Below are 15,434 nucleotides of genomic sequence, written 5' to 3'. Positions count from 1 at the left end.
CACACACACACACACACACACACACACACACACACACACACACACACACACACACACACACACACACACACACACACACACACACACACACACACACACACACACACACACACACACACACACACACCAGGATGCCCAATGCCCATACAGGCGTAGCACGCTTTATGTGTGTTTGTGGGAAGGAAAAGGGTGGAGGATGTATGCCCTCTGCTTGAGCGCTTTCAACCGGTGAGTCAAAACGAAAGAGTTCTGCGTATCACAGCAACGTGCACAGACAAAGTGACCAAAAGGAGACTAAGGTAAGCACGAATACTTTTGCAGCAAGATTATCGAATATAAAGAAGGAATAGAGAACTTCTTCAAGAGTATTGTCAATGATGTAGCATGTAGCTGGAAGGATTCAACACGAACCGACACTGAACTTCACAGAATATGAAGGCTTTGTGAAGCTCGGTGATCGGTCTGTGTGACCAGAGAAGCAAAGCAATGTGTTGAATAAACTACAAGTTGATGAGAGTACACATAGGCTAGCCACTGTGACAAATGAGATGCGGCTGACGTTCCGAGAATTAGTCCTTTGGCAGAGAAAATATATATATATATTATTTATATATATATATATATATATATATATATATATATATATATATATATATATATATACAGACTTGGCATTTAATATGGAATTTTTTTTTTTTCTTGACTTGGGTTTAATTTCTGAACTCGGTATATCAATCTGGTGAGTTTCTTTTACGCTTCGGTGATTTCTTTGTGAAAAGAACCATGTCACTGATTGTCTGTCGCAGCAAGAAGTCAATAACAGGATTATATCACAGGTGTCATGACAAAATGTACAGACAGGTACATTTGACGATTGGCTTCACAATCGGGTATATAAGGGTTGTTGCGTTCTGTATTAGTGGAAAACAACTGCTGCACGTCTACAAAAGTTATTGCCGCTTCCCCTGGAGATGGTCCGTCAACTCGACAATGCTGTTTGTCATTTAGTGGTGGCTTTACGAAATTCCGGCATGAAACAGCGTGCTATTGCTTGGCAGTATGGCATCACTCAAGGTCAGGTGTTAAAGATCCTGAAACGAAATGCTCAGAGGGGTGTCCCTACTCCAATACCGAGGCCAGGACGTCCCCGCAGAACCACAAGGAGGGATGATCGCCAGCTGCACCGGTTAGTCCGCAATGGCCGTACCAAGTCAGCTAATCGGCGTAGGGCTGAGTGGCAGCAACTGACAAATGTGCCTGTATCCAGAAGGCTAGTCGACCAACGACTGGTTCAAGCAGGCTATCGTGCCAGGCGTCCCCTGAGAAAGCCACGTCTGACCAGACAACACCGCCAGCGCCGATTGCAGTGGGCCAGAGAGCACCGTCAATGGCAGCAGGACACTGGAATCACGTGATCTTCAGTGACGAGTCTAGATTTCTGGTCTATCGTCAAGCTGGCCGCGTCCGAGTGCGCAGACAAGTGCATGAAGCCTACAACGAAGATTGTATAGTGCCAAGAATCCAAGCTGGATGTGGTGGGGTGACCGTTTGGGCTGCTTTTCATGCAGGGGGCAAAACTGACCTGGTTGTTCTGAATGGAAACCTGAACCAGTTCAAGCACAGGGCCATTCTGGAAGAAACATTGCTTCCATTTGCTCGTGCAGCCTTTCAAGGAAACTTTGTCTTCCAAGATGACAATGCACGGCCTCATCGTGCTCGCATGATCCAACACTTTCTTGCTGACCGTGGTGTAGAGCATATGGAGTGGCCTGCCATGTCCCCGGATATGAATCCGATAGAGAACTTGTGGGCAGAATTAACGCGTCAAATCGACAACTTGGACCAGCAGCCGACCTCTGTGCGTGAATTGCAGCAGGCTATTGTCACTGCATGGCAAGCGATTCCTGTCCAAACCTTGGCAAATCTCATGAACAGCATAGCATGCCTCAACGTGTACGTGCTCTCCTGAATGCTCGTGAGGGTTGCACGACGTACTGAACTGCAATTTTACTGTCTGTAATCCCAGTCGTAATTTAACTTTTGTTTTTGTTAAAACAAATTTTGGCTAATGTGCAAAATAAAGAGATACTTCTGGAAAACGTACAGAAGTTTAACACAGTACTGTCCGTGAATTGAGTTCGATATCAGTTTACATCACTTTCAAGGATCAATTTCTTTGCTTCGAAATGTCAAATGTGGTTTTTGTTTCTTTTAAAGGTCACATTAACAAAATCTAGAATAATTTCAACATAATTCCAATGAACTTTTGGTTCTAAGTCATCTTGAAAAGTAAGTTCACCCCCGCAAAAAAAATATTCCATATTAAATGCCAAGTCTGTTTGTGTGTGTGTATATATATGTATATATATATATATATATATATATATATATATATATATATATATATATATATATATATATATATATATATAAAAATAAATAGCAGTAAAGTATGTTTGTTTTTTTGTCCTCTTATAAATCGAGAACTACTCATCGCAGAGAAAAACCAAAGGCATATTCGGAATCAGTACGTCTCAGAGCAACTACAGCACACCTTAAATTTTAAAAAACTTCGGGTTTTAAAATTAGCGTATTAGCGCAGAAGCGCTAGCAGAAGAGGGAGGGAATCGAAGGGAGGGAGCGCAGCACTCCCTCTAGCGCTTCGCAGCGCCAGCGCTTCTGTTAGCGTAATGGTGCACAGGCGGTTCTCACTCTTGCGCATGCGCAAATGCGCTGTTCCGATGCTTCATGTTCCTGCAAAGACTTTGGTGCATGCGCAAATGACGACACATGGGCCACTGTATGTTCGTTTAATACGTACGCGCTTTGATGGGCGGGGCGTATGGTGTTCATGAAATGGTCGAATGCGGAAGTGCTTGAAGCCGTTGCGAGCGACTCGCACGATCTCTTGTCATGGTCCACAAGATTATCACAGAGACGTGCAGCTTCCAGCATTACGAGATATGATCGAGACCTAACTTTTGAGACAAGTCCCAGCCTTCTAGGCCCCGTGGTTGGTACAGACGACCCAGAGAAACTTCATAATGTTAATTTTTCAACTTCATCCGATTGACATGGGACCAACGGCATGTGACAGATAGTGAAACATACATGCTACATTTATTTGACAATGAGTTCCGACTTCCAGGTTCGTGCCGCCAACCCTGTTAGGCGCCTCTTGCGGCACACAGGGAATTACCAGTGAACTGGTACTCAATTTGCCGACCTCAGTAGGATGACAGGCTGAGTCAACCCCCCTGGTGTTAAGGGGGAGGAGGAGGGGAGGGGGAAGAGGAGGGGAGGGGGAAGAGGAAGGGAGGGGAACGGGGGGAGAGGGGGAAGGGGGAGGGGGCAGGGGGGAAGAGGGGAGGGGGGAGGGGGGAAGAGGGGAGGGGGGAAGAGGGGAGGGGGGAGGGGGGAGGGGGGGAGGGGGAGGGGGAAGGGGGGGAGGGGGCGGGGGAAGGGGGGGAGGGGGCGGGGGGAAGGGGGGGGAGGGGGAGGTGAAGGGGGTAGGGGAAGGGGCCCTTCTTCCCCCGGGCACCCCCACACACTCCCCCCTTCCCCTCCCCCCTGTTCCCCTCCCCTCCTCTTCCCCTCCTCTTCCCCCTCCCCTCCTCCTCCCCCCACCCCTTCCCCCTCCCCCCTCCCCCCCCGTTCCCCTCCCCTCCTCCTCCCCCGCCCGGCAATGCCGGGTACTTCTGCTAGTATATATATATATATATATATATATATATATATATATATATATATATATATATATATATATATATATATATATATATATATATGGACAAAGTGACCCGCATATGGGTATATTATATATATATATATATATCTATATATATATATATATATCTATATATCTATATATACATATATATATATATATATATATATATATATATATATATATATATATATATATATATATATGTATATATATATATATATATATATATATATATATATATATATATATATATACATATACAGACTTGGCATTTAATATGTAATAATTTTTTTTTCTTGACTTGGGTTTACTTTCTGAACTCAGTATATCAATCTGGTGAGTTTCTTTTACCCTTCGGTGATGTCTTTGTTGAAAGAACCATGTCACTGATTGTCTTTCGCAGCAAGAAGTCAATAACAGGATTATATCACAGGTTGCGTGACAAAATGTAAGTACAGGTACATTTGACGATTGGCTTCACAATCGGGTATATAAGGGTTGTTGCGTTCTGTATAAGTGGAAAACAACTGCTGCACGTCTACAAAAGTTGTTGCCGCTTCCCCTGGAGATGGTCCATCAACTTGACAATGCTGTTTGTCATGGAGTGGTGGCTTTACGAAATTCTGGCATGAAACAGCGTGCTATTGCTCGGCAGTATGGCATCACTCAAGGTCAGGTGTCAAAGATCCTGAAACGAAATGCTCAGAGGGGTGTCCCTACTCCAATACCGAGGCCAGGACGTCCCCGCAGAACCACAAGGAGGGATGATCGCCAGCTGCACCGGTTAGTCTACAATGGCCGTACCAAGTCAGCTAATCGGCTTAGGGCTGAGTGGCAGCAACTGACAACTGTGCCTGTATCCAGAAGGCTAGTCAACCAACGACTGGTTCAAGCAGGCTATCGTGCCAGGCGTCCTCTGAGAAAGCCATGCCTGACCAGACAACACAGCCAGCGCCGATTGCAGTGGGCCAGAGAGCACCGTCAATGGCAGCCAGGACACTGGAATCACGTGACCTTCAGTGATGCGTCTAGATTTCTGGTCTATCGTCAAGATGGCAGGGTCCGAGTGCGCAGACAAGTGCATGAAGCCCACAACGAAGATTGTATAGTGCCAAGAGTCCAAGCTGGAGGTGGTGGGGTGACCGTTTGGGCTGCTTTTCATGCAGGGGGAAAAACTGACCTGGTTGTTCTGAATGGAAACCTGAACCAGTTCAAGTACAGGGTCATTCTGGAAGAAACATTGCTTCCATTTGCTCGTGCAGCCTTTCGAGGAAACTTTGTCTTCCAAGATGACAATGCACGGCCTCATCGTGCTCGCATGATCCAACACTTTCTTGCTGACCGTGGTGTAGAGCATATGGAGTGGCCTGCCATGTCCCCGGATATTAATCCAATAGAGAACTTGTGGGCAGAATTAACACGTCAAATCGATAACTTGGACCAGCAGCCTACCTCTGTGCGTGAATTGCAGCAGACTATTGTCACTGCATGGCAAGCGATTCCTGTCCAAACCTTGGCAAATCTCGTGCACAGCATGCCTCGACATGTACGTGCTCTCCTGAATGCTCGTGGGGGTTACACGGAGTACTGAACTGTAATTTTACTGTCCGTAATCCCAGTCATAATTTAACTTTTGTTTTTGTTGAAAAAAAAATTGGCTAATGTGCAAAATAAAGACATACTTCTGGAAAACGTACAGAAGTTTAACACAGTACTGTCCGTGAATTGAGTTCGATATCAGTTTACATCACTTTCAAGGATCAATTTATTTGCTTTGAAATGTCAAATGTGGTTTTTGTTTCTTTTAAAGGTCACATTAACAAAATCTAGAATATTTTCAACATAATTCCAATGAACTTTTGGTTCTAAGTCATCTTGAAAAGTAAGTTCACCCCCACAAAAAAAATATTCCATATTAAATGCCAAGTCTGTATATGCATATATATATATATACAGACTTGGCATTTAATATGGAATATTTTTTTTGTGGGGGTGAACTTACTTTTCAAGATGTCTTAGAACCAAAAGTTCATTGGAATTATGTTGAAATTATTCTAGATTTTGTTAATGCGACCTTTAAAAGAAACAAAAACCACATTTGACATTTCGAAACAAATAAATTGATCCTTGAAAGTGATGCAAACTGATATCGAATTCAATTCATGGACAGTACTGTGTTAAACCTCTGTACGTTTTCCAGAAGTATCTCTATATTTTGCAAATTAGCCAAATTTTTTTTTAACAAAAACAGAAGTTCAATTACGACTGGGATTACGGACAGTAAAATTACAGTTCAGTACTTCGTGTAACCCCTACGAGCATTCAGGAGAGCACGTACACGTTGAGGCATGCTGTTCATGAGATTTGCCAAGGTTTGGACAGGAATCTATTGCCATGCAGTTACAATAGCCTGCTGCAATTCACGCACAGAGGCAGGCTGCTGGTCCAAGTGGTCGATTTGACGCATTAATTCTGCCCACAAGTTCTCTATCGGATTCATATCCGGGGACATGGCAGGCCACTCCATATGCTCTACACCACGGTCAGCAAGAAAGTGTTGGATCATGCGAGCATGATGAGGCCGTGCATTGTCATCTTGGATGACAAAGTTTCCTCGAAAGGCTGCACGAGCAAATGGAAGTAATGTTTCTTCCAGAATGGCCCTGTACTTGAACTGGTTCAGGTTTCCATTCAGAACAACCAGGTCAGTTTTGCCCCCTGCATGAAAAGCAGCCCAAACGGTCACCCCACCACCTCCAGCTTGGACTCTTAGCACTATACAATCTTTGTTGTTGGCTTCATGCACTTGTCTGCGCACTCGGACGTGGCCATCTTGACGATAGACCAGAAATCTAGACTCGTCACTGAAGATCACATGATTCCAGTGTCCTGGCTGCCATTGACAGTGCTCTCTGGCCCACTGCAATCGGCGTTGGCGGTGTTGTCTGGTCAGGCGTGGCTTTCTCAGGGGACGCCTGGCACGATAGCCTGCTTGAACTAGTCGTTGGTTGACTAACCTTCTGGATCCAGGCACATTTGTCAGTTGCTGCCTCTCAGCCCTAAGCCGATTATCTGACTTGGTACGGCCATTGAGGACTAACCGGTGCAGCTGGTGATCATCCCAACTTGTGGTTCTGCGGGGACGTCCTGGCCTCGGTATTGGAGTCGGGACACCCCTCTGAGCATTTCGTTTCAGGATCTTTGACACCTGACCTTGAGTGATGCCATACTGCCGAGCAATAGCACGCTGTTTCATGCCGTAATTTCATAAAGCCACCACTCCATGACAAACAGCATTGTCGAGTTGACGGACCATCTCCAGAGGAAGCGGCAATAGCTTTTGGAGACGTGCAGCAGTTGTTTTCCACGAATACAGAACGCAACAACCTTTGTATACCCGACTGTGAAGCCAATCGTCAAATGCACCTGTCCGTACATTTTGCCACGCCACCTGTGATATAATCCTGCCTGTTGTTGACTTCTTGATGCGACAATCAGTGACATGGTTCTTTTAACAAATAAATCACCAAAGTGTAAAAGAAACTCACCAGATTGATATACTGAGTTAAGAAAATAAACCCAAGTCAAGAAAAAAAAAATTCCATCTTAAATGCCAAGTGTGTGTGTGTGTATATATATATATATATATATATATATATATATATATATATATATATATATATATATATATATATACATATATATATACACACACACACACACACACACACACACACACAAGATCCCTACTTCTGAGTGAAAGTCCGAGTGAAACATCAGCTGCATCTTGCCCCGGAACGGTGGTTAACGAGCTTTCATTAACCTTCTTTTGATAAAATCAATCGTATAATATGAACAAAACTTTTCTAGTTGCAACTAAGAAAGTGGTTTGACTTTGAAAAACTTGATTATTGCATTTTCATTGGCTGATCAGAAATCATCTATATACTGCTTCAGATTTGAATGCAAACTGAAAATAAATTAACAATTCTTAAAGTTAATGATTTCAGAAGAATAATGTTTTTTTTTAATGTTACCTTAATGAGTGTAAAGAACAAATATGAATCCAGTATGTGGATTTTGTTTTTTTAATCAATAAACATGAAACTAACATCCAAAAATGTACGTTTCATCAACACTAATACAAATACATTTATTTTAGTTCACAGAAACATCTTGATCCCTCCTGAAGTTCCACTTATAATCCAGTCTTCATATCGAGCAGAAGACTCGGTAAGAAATGCACTTGTGGTACCTCGTGCTGTTGTTTCCACTGATGGTGCACCCAGCACGTGCCGAGATCAAGGATATACGACTATCTCATGATGCCACACCCACCGAACAACCTTCGCCGACACGGTATGCATCCTCACAATGAACAACAACAACAACAAAAAACCCAGAGGTGGATTCACCCCCCTTCGTACACTACTGACAAATCTCATGCATCTTAAACTTATTAACAAATTCAAAAAGTTTGCACATTATAATTTTGGAATGAACAAAAGCTAGTTATGTTTCCCGGAGGGAGACATTAAGTGGTATCCATGGTGTCATGCTTTTTGAACAATCATTTTTCCATTGTTATTTATTTTCAATTATTTATTCATTCCACCAATTTTCAACGATCTAAATTTCCGATTATTTTATTTTTTCCAATTATTTAAAATTTTAATACATATTTTTCACATTATTTAATTATGTATTTTATGATTTTTTTGTGGTTTTTCAATTTTTCATTTATTTATTTCTTTCCCCCAATTTCCAATTATTTCATTTTCAAGTTTTTTTTTCAATACAAGTATCCCCCACTTGGCAAAGGGGTTGCATATCTTCATACCCCTTCGTTATGCGACCCTTCATTATGCGGGACCTCAGTTTCCATTATTTCTTATGGGAAAATTACACCGTTTCTTAACCGTAATGTTCTGGTCTATTAGCGAAACCATATATTTGGTCTAATTATGGTTTTAGTTGCAAGTGACATTATAATGTGATTATTCATCTAATAATAAAGAAAATAAAACAATAATAAAGTTATATTTAGTTGCAACATTACCAAAACATCTTGAGTCCAAGTTTCCACCATTGAAAGGTGTCGGGAGGTGGTGGAGGCGATGGTTCTTTGTAACCCTTTGTAAAAACATATCGGCGGGAAAAACATATCAGTGAGAAATCGGTGGGGAAAAACGTATCGGTGAGAAAAACGTATTGGTGTCGGTGGCGCCACAGTAGGGACGTTTCCTTCGTTGTAGCAAATGATGACCCTCGTTAAGCAGGGAATAGCCCTAAATGAAACCATTAAACCATTCATTGAAGCGAACCTTTGCTATTTGAACATTTGTTAAGTGGGGGATACCTGTATTCAATCACTAGTATACTCGCTACCCCACAGGAGCGGCAGGGTTAGGGTCATGTTATTATTCTCTCTGGGTACTGCATATAGATTACAGTAGATCTAGGCTCGGGTCCGTTAATCTGTGGGGGATGCGATAAACATACAATGCCCCAAGAACGTCGGGTTTCCTCCCTTTCAGTTTAGTGTTAAACAGCAGTAGTGACTGTTAAAAAATGTAATCACACGTTTTTGTGGTTTATAATATTTTTACTTCCAGTAGGGGTGCCCCACAGAACACCAAGATAAGCTATTTAGACATGGTAACATGTTATTTGTCTAAGAAGGAAAAATCCCTTGGGGAGAGGGGAGTATGTATTCATACTGTATTCATATTTCATTTCATTTGTGACAAATTTATTCATTTGTCATCTTAATATTATGCTATCATTAGTGTTGTTATAACTTTTGTTGCGAGAAGCGGTCTTAGAAAAATGCCACAATAAGCTACCTGCACACCTTAACACAGATTTAGCCCAAGGTGGAAAACCCCCTTGGGGAGGTGGGCAAATAAAGTCACTACAACCTCCATCGTGTGAACCTTAGTCCTCCTGTGAAGTTTGTTTGAGACTGAAAAAGTAACGACTGAATATATCACAGTGAGACAGACAGACCGACACCAAAATGCATATCTTGGTATGATTAAAATATTTTTCAATTTTCAGTTATTAAATTTCCTCATTATTTAATTATTTTTTTTCATTATGTGGCAGAAAGAATATCAAGTGCTACTCATTGGCTAACATTATGAGTTGGCTATACCGGGAACTATTAGTGATCTCCAATCGCATCCCTCTAGTTTATTTGCAGCAATTGTTCTGCTTTACTTCAATTCACTCTTTTGCCCGTATTTCCACAGTGTCAAACAACATGTCATTCCACTGCACACCCACACATGATTCAAGTTTCCTCCATGGCTATATCATCAGTTTTTTCTGGCTTCATCCCACCAATCAGAATTTTACCGATACCTGACCACCACCCACACATTCCCTCCATGCCACTAAACCTTTCGCGAGACAATAACGAGCAAAGAGAAGATTATTCTGACTGAAGGACAATTTACATCAACGACGTAAAATAGACAGCTGCTCTCGCATAACAGAGGCCACTCGATAATCTTTGTGCAATGTTTAGCTTTGCTTCAAACTAGCAACAGTTTCTTTTTATATCTCCAGATGCAAAGTTTTAGTCGATAAGTGAGAGTTACTGTACACATCTATCATTATGGGTGAGAAATGTGATTGGTATTGAAAAGGAATAATCACTTTTCTCACATTGCATTATGTGAAATATATATATATATATATATATATATATATACAGTCACGTGAAAAAGTAAGTACACCCCATGTAAAGTTTTGACTTTCTCAACATATTTCAACATACAGCTATTTGATCTTCGTTTCAACAATATTGATAGATAAAGGTGATATAATATAACAAATATCATGAAAATTTACATTTTGTAGTCCATTGTATAATTTAAATAAACAAATGCAAATTTCGCATGTGGAAAAATTAAGTACACCCCTACATTTATCTCTACTTCAAATACGTAAAATTAGAATTGGGTGCACCAGCTCAGGTGCAAATGCTTGAACATCGTTAGAGAAGATCTTGGAGGAACCTGTCTTATTTAAACCTCAGACATTTCGTTTGGTTTGCTCTTTGTTGTTGAAGTGTGCGGCGTCACCATGCCTAGATCAAAAGAGCTCTCTGAGGCCTTCAGAAAGAAGGTTATAGATGCCTATGAGTCTGGGAAGGGATGCAAAAATCTCCAAACAATTTGAAATCGATCATTCGACTGTCCGGAAAATCATCTACAAGTGGAGAAGATTCCAAACAACTGCCAACTTGTTCAGGCCAGGCCGCCCCAGCAAGTTCAGCCTGAGAGCAGCCCGCAAGATGCTGAAAGAAGTCTCTAAGAACCCCAGAATGTCATCACGGGACCTACAGGTAGCTCTTGCCACTGTTGATGTCAATGTGCACGAGTATAGCATTAGAAAGAGGCTGCACATATTTGATCTACATGGGAGGTGTGCCAGGAGGAAAGCTTTGCTGTCCAGAGAGAACATCACGGCAAGACTAAAGTTTGCCAATGAACACCTAGGCAAAGACCAGCACTTCTGGAACAATGTGCTCTGGACAGACGAGTCAAAGGTAGAGCTATTTGGCCACAGTACCAGAAGACATGTTTGTTGAAAACCAAAGACAGCATTTGACCACAAAAACCTGATACCAACCAACTGTAAAGCATGGTGGTGGAAATATTATGGTTTGGGGCAGATTTGCTGCATCGGGGCCTGGGCAGCTCACCATCATAGAATCCACTATGAACTCTTCATTGTACCAGAGGGTGCTTGAGGATAATGTGAGGCCATCTGTCGAAAAGTTGAAGCTCAACCAAAGGTGTACCTTGCAACATGACAATGACCCTAAACATACCAGTAAATCCACCAAGAATGAAATGAATGAATGATCGTTTTAAGGCCATTTTCCCCGCTAGAGCGGGGGTTAGCCTTGCGGGCCCCATGACAATCATGGTTCCCTGTTTGAGGCAATGTTTTTATGGCCGGATGCCCTTCCTGACGCCAACCCTTGGTCACGCTCTTATGATGCGCAGGGATACGGCGTACCTATTCTAAATCGGGGTGCACACCGTGATCATTCATCCCAGCAAGCTGGTACTCAATTTGCCGACCTCGGAAGGATGACAGGCTGAGTCAACCCCCCTGGCGTTAATTCAGCGATCGACCGGGATTCGAACCCAGGATCCTAGGATCCCAAGCCGGCACCCTAACCGCTAAGCCAACACCAGGCTAAAAACCAGGGCCAGGCCACCAGGCCAGTAAATCCACCAAGGAATGGCTGAAAAGAAAGAAATAAATGGTTCTGGAATGGCCAAGTCAAAGCCCGGATCTAAATCCCATCGAGATGTTTTGGGGGGATTTGAAACGAGCTGTGCATGCAAGAAACCCCTCAAACATCGCACAGCTGAAAGAATTCTGCATGGAGGAGTGGGCAAAAATTTCTCCCAGTCGATGTCAGAGACTGGTAGACAGTTATAAGAAACGCCTACTTGAGGTTGTTTCTGCCAAAGGGGGCAATACCACCTATTAGAGCCAAGGGTGTACTTACTTTTTCCACATGCGAAATTTGCATTCATGTTTATTTAAATTATACAATGGACTACAAAATGTAAATGTTTCATGATATTTGTTATATTATATCACTTTTATCTATCAATATTGTTGAAATGAAGATCAAATAGCTGTATGTTGAAATATGTTGAAAAACCCAAAACTTTACATGAGGTGTACTTACTTTTTCACGTGACTGTAGATACAGCCACAAACTTTCAATCATAAAAAACCACCTTTAGAGGCCATTTTCCCGGCAGAGCAGGGGTTGGCCTTTTTCGGGCACCGTGGTCCCCTTTTTGAAGCAATGTTTTACGGCCGAGTGCCCTTCCTGCCGCCAACCCTGTTATTCGCCTTTGGGGACACACATGGAATTACCAGTGAACTGGTACTCAATTTGTCGACCTCGGAAGGATGACAGGCTGAGTCAACCCCCCTGGCGTTAATTCAGCAATCGACTAGGATTCAAAACCAGGATCCTAGGATCCCAAGCAGGCATGCTAACCGCTAAGCCAACACTTTCAATCATAGAAGGAGAAAGAAAAAATGGAAACCCAGAAAGATGTGAGCTTGGGAAAGGTTAATGGAGTGGGAAAGATTAATGGATGCACAACAGATAATACTTATGGATGGGGGAAGACCTGAGATTGTGGTGAACACCTGTCTTGAAGCCATGGGGGGAAGAATGAGATTGAAAAGACTGAAGAAGTTGGTTCCACAGGAGGAGGAAAAAACAGAGAAATGAATGAGTGGAGGTGAGCAGTGAGTCTGGATTTTCAGAGTTTCATCAGAAGAGGGTTACTGGCAGAATATGAGTGCCCTGCAGAAAACTTGAGGGGTGAGGAAAGGGAGGGAGGGAGAGCACGGAAAGGGCAGAGGGTGCAAGTTCAGAAAGGAGGTGGCAAAAGACAGAGACCACTGTATACCTTCTCTAGAAACAACTGAGCCGTCTGCGATGTGAAAATGATAGGTCCAGAAACTCACCTTCATTGGGGGAGATTCCAATGATTTTCATGGTCTTGGCTTCATAATGTCTCAACTGTCAGGCTGAGAAGGGTGTGAGGCAGGGGTGCCAGCCAATTTGGTTTGCCTAAGAAAGATCATGGTGGATGTTAAGGCCAAACAGTTTAAGTGACTGAATTTTTTCAAGAGGATTGTCCACGAAGGCTCACCAAACGGTCCTTCAGGGAGACAGTGAGTGTGTGAGATTTGTCTAGATTGAAAGACATATTCAAAGTGTTTGACCAACTCGTTATTCTACCAAGATCTGCAGAGAGGGAAGAGGCTGCTGCCTGTCTATAGGAAGAATGAGGGATGTCATGGCAGAGGGTGGCATCATCAGCGAAGAGATAAAGGGGATTTTCCAGAGTCAGAACGATTGTTGATGAAGACTAGGAACAGGATAAGGCCAAGAACACTGTCTTGTGGCACTCCAGGCTTAACAGGGAGAGGGGGTGAGAGGGTCCTGTTGAGAGTCACACATTGGCTACGAGAGTAGACAAAGTCAGTAAGCCATGTGTGGAGTTGGCCATGGATGCCATAGGCAGAGTGTTGGGAACAAGGTGGGGTGCCAGAATGCATAGAATGCTTCAGATATGTCCAGAGAGACAGCTCTGATCTCATGTCAGAGATTAAGGAGTTCGTCCATTGTTTGGAGAGTTGAAGCAGCATGTTCGGGGTAGAGGAACCGGGTGTGAATCTGAATTGATCGTCTGAGATCAGGCCATTGGAAAAACGGAAGGATTTGATGTCGACTGTGATGATGGATTCACGAACTTGCTGATGATTTTGAAGTAAGCGGATATGTCTGTAGTTAACAGGATTGGTTTTTGCACCATGTTTATGTCATGTTGTGATGTTGACTGATTTCCAGCAAATGGAGGATGACCTCAGGCAAATAATCAGGAGAAAAAAAGCAGAGAGGATGTGCAAGAGCAGCACAGTTGCTTTTTAGGACATGTGAGCTGAAGGCATCCAGTCCAGTTGCAGAATTAAAGTCGAGGGTTGCCAGAAACTTCTCCATATTGTCAGGTGAAAAAGACACAGAGTCTAGAAGCAGTTGGATGCGGACTGGGTAGAGTGGGTAGAGAGTGAGGGGTTGGGAGACAAAATATTTGAAAGCAAATACAGAATCGAGGCATTCAGCCTTCTCACGAGCCGAGTCGGATGTGATGCCATTTGAAGTGAGGGAACGGATGGAAGGGGACAATGTCAATTCTTGAGATTGGACAGATGTCGTTTTCTGGCTCTCCTGACAGTGGAGACACTTTCTGCGGGCTTTGTGAAGTGATCATAGGTTGACTTCGGTCGCATTTGCCTTTCAGGAAGAGAAGGCAAGTTGTTTCAAGCCAAATACCTCACCACAGGATCCAGTGTATCGTAAATGGGAGGAACGGTATGATAACTGAAGATAACCTTATAAAACAATGTGGCTCGACACTTGTGTGGGAAATCAGAAACGTTGGTAGTTGGATATCCCTGATCTATGTATGGAAGCATCACTGTGCAGATGGGGAATGCTTGTGTTTTGGTGCATGGTGGAAGGAGTGTAAATAGGTTTCAATGAGAGACAAACTGTATGAAAATGAGCTGTGAACATGTCATATTATTTCCAGGGACGACAAGAACAAAGCAAAGCAAGAAGGCCGTCAATACGATGGCATAGACCACCTCGACTTTGAGGAATTATTTGGAGAGAGTGACAATGAAGATTCATCTCCTGATGTTGTTGATGAAATTGACTTTGAAGAAGCTTTGATCATCAATGAACAAAATGTCAGGTCACCCTATTGCTGGATCGTTTTTGTCTTTGCAATTATTTCCAGCATGATGTTAATTGCCTGAATTTATTACAGTTCAAGGCTGGTATATCAATGTTGTTTTGGGACGCTTGCAGCTGAAGGATCCAACATCCAGAAGAGCTCACCTCTTCGCTCGCTTTCGAGGAATGTCCCGCATCCAGCGCCTTGCGATGGTCAACGCAAACTTTGCCTTCGACTTATATCGCTCTGTCTGCTCCTCGCTGCGGAACGATGAAAATGTCCTGCTTTCTCCGCTAGGAATCTCCAGTATGATGGGGTTGGTGGCACTGGGAGCCAAAGGCGAGACACACAGACAGATCTTTGAAGTCATGGGTTTCCAGGTATGATTAAAATAATCAAAACGG

The 15,434-nt window shown here is 43.0% G+C and overlaps 2 protein-coding genes across 2 annotated transcripts in view; one reads left to right on the top strand and one right to left on the bottom strand.

Annotated features, from left to right (window-relative positions):
* The window catches only part of PI4KA (phosphatidylinositol 4-kinase alpha), a 261,370-nt gene that overhangs the window by 169,197 nt on the left and 76,739 nt on the right, over positions 1 to 15,434 (bottom strand). The gene's annotated exons all lie outside the window — the stretch shown is intronic.
* Positions 158 to 15,434, top strand: part of SERPIND1 (serpin family D member 1) — a 35,835-nt gene continuing 20,558 nt past the window's right edge. Inside the window, exons 1-4 of the mRNA XM_068135198.2 lie at positions 158 to 299; positions 7,893 to 8,089; positions 14,884 to 15,043; positions 15,165 to 15,410. Coding sequence (XP_067991299.2) covers positions 7,971 to 8,089; positions 14,884 to 15,043; positions 15,165 to 15,410 — 525 coding nt within the window. The 5' untranslated portion in view covers positions 158 to 299; positions 7,893 to 7,970. The remainder of the gene's footprint in view (positions 300 to 7,892; positions 8,090 to 14,883; positions 15,044 to 15,164; positions 15,411 to 15,434) is intronic.

Source organism: Myxine glutinosa, chromosome 14 (genome assembly GCF_964187855.1).
Source record: "Myxine glutinosa chromosome 14, kmMyxGlut1.1, whole genome shotgun sequence".
Taxonomy (NCBI): Eukaryota; Metazoa; Chordata; class Myxini; order Myxiniformes; family Myxinidae; genus Myxine; species Myxine glutinosa.
The sequence above is the reverse complement of the archived record's forward strand: the minus strand, read 5'-3'. Positions and strand labels throughout refer to the sequence as shown.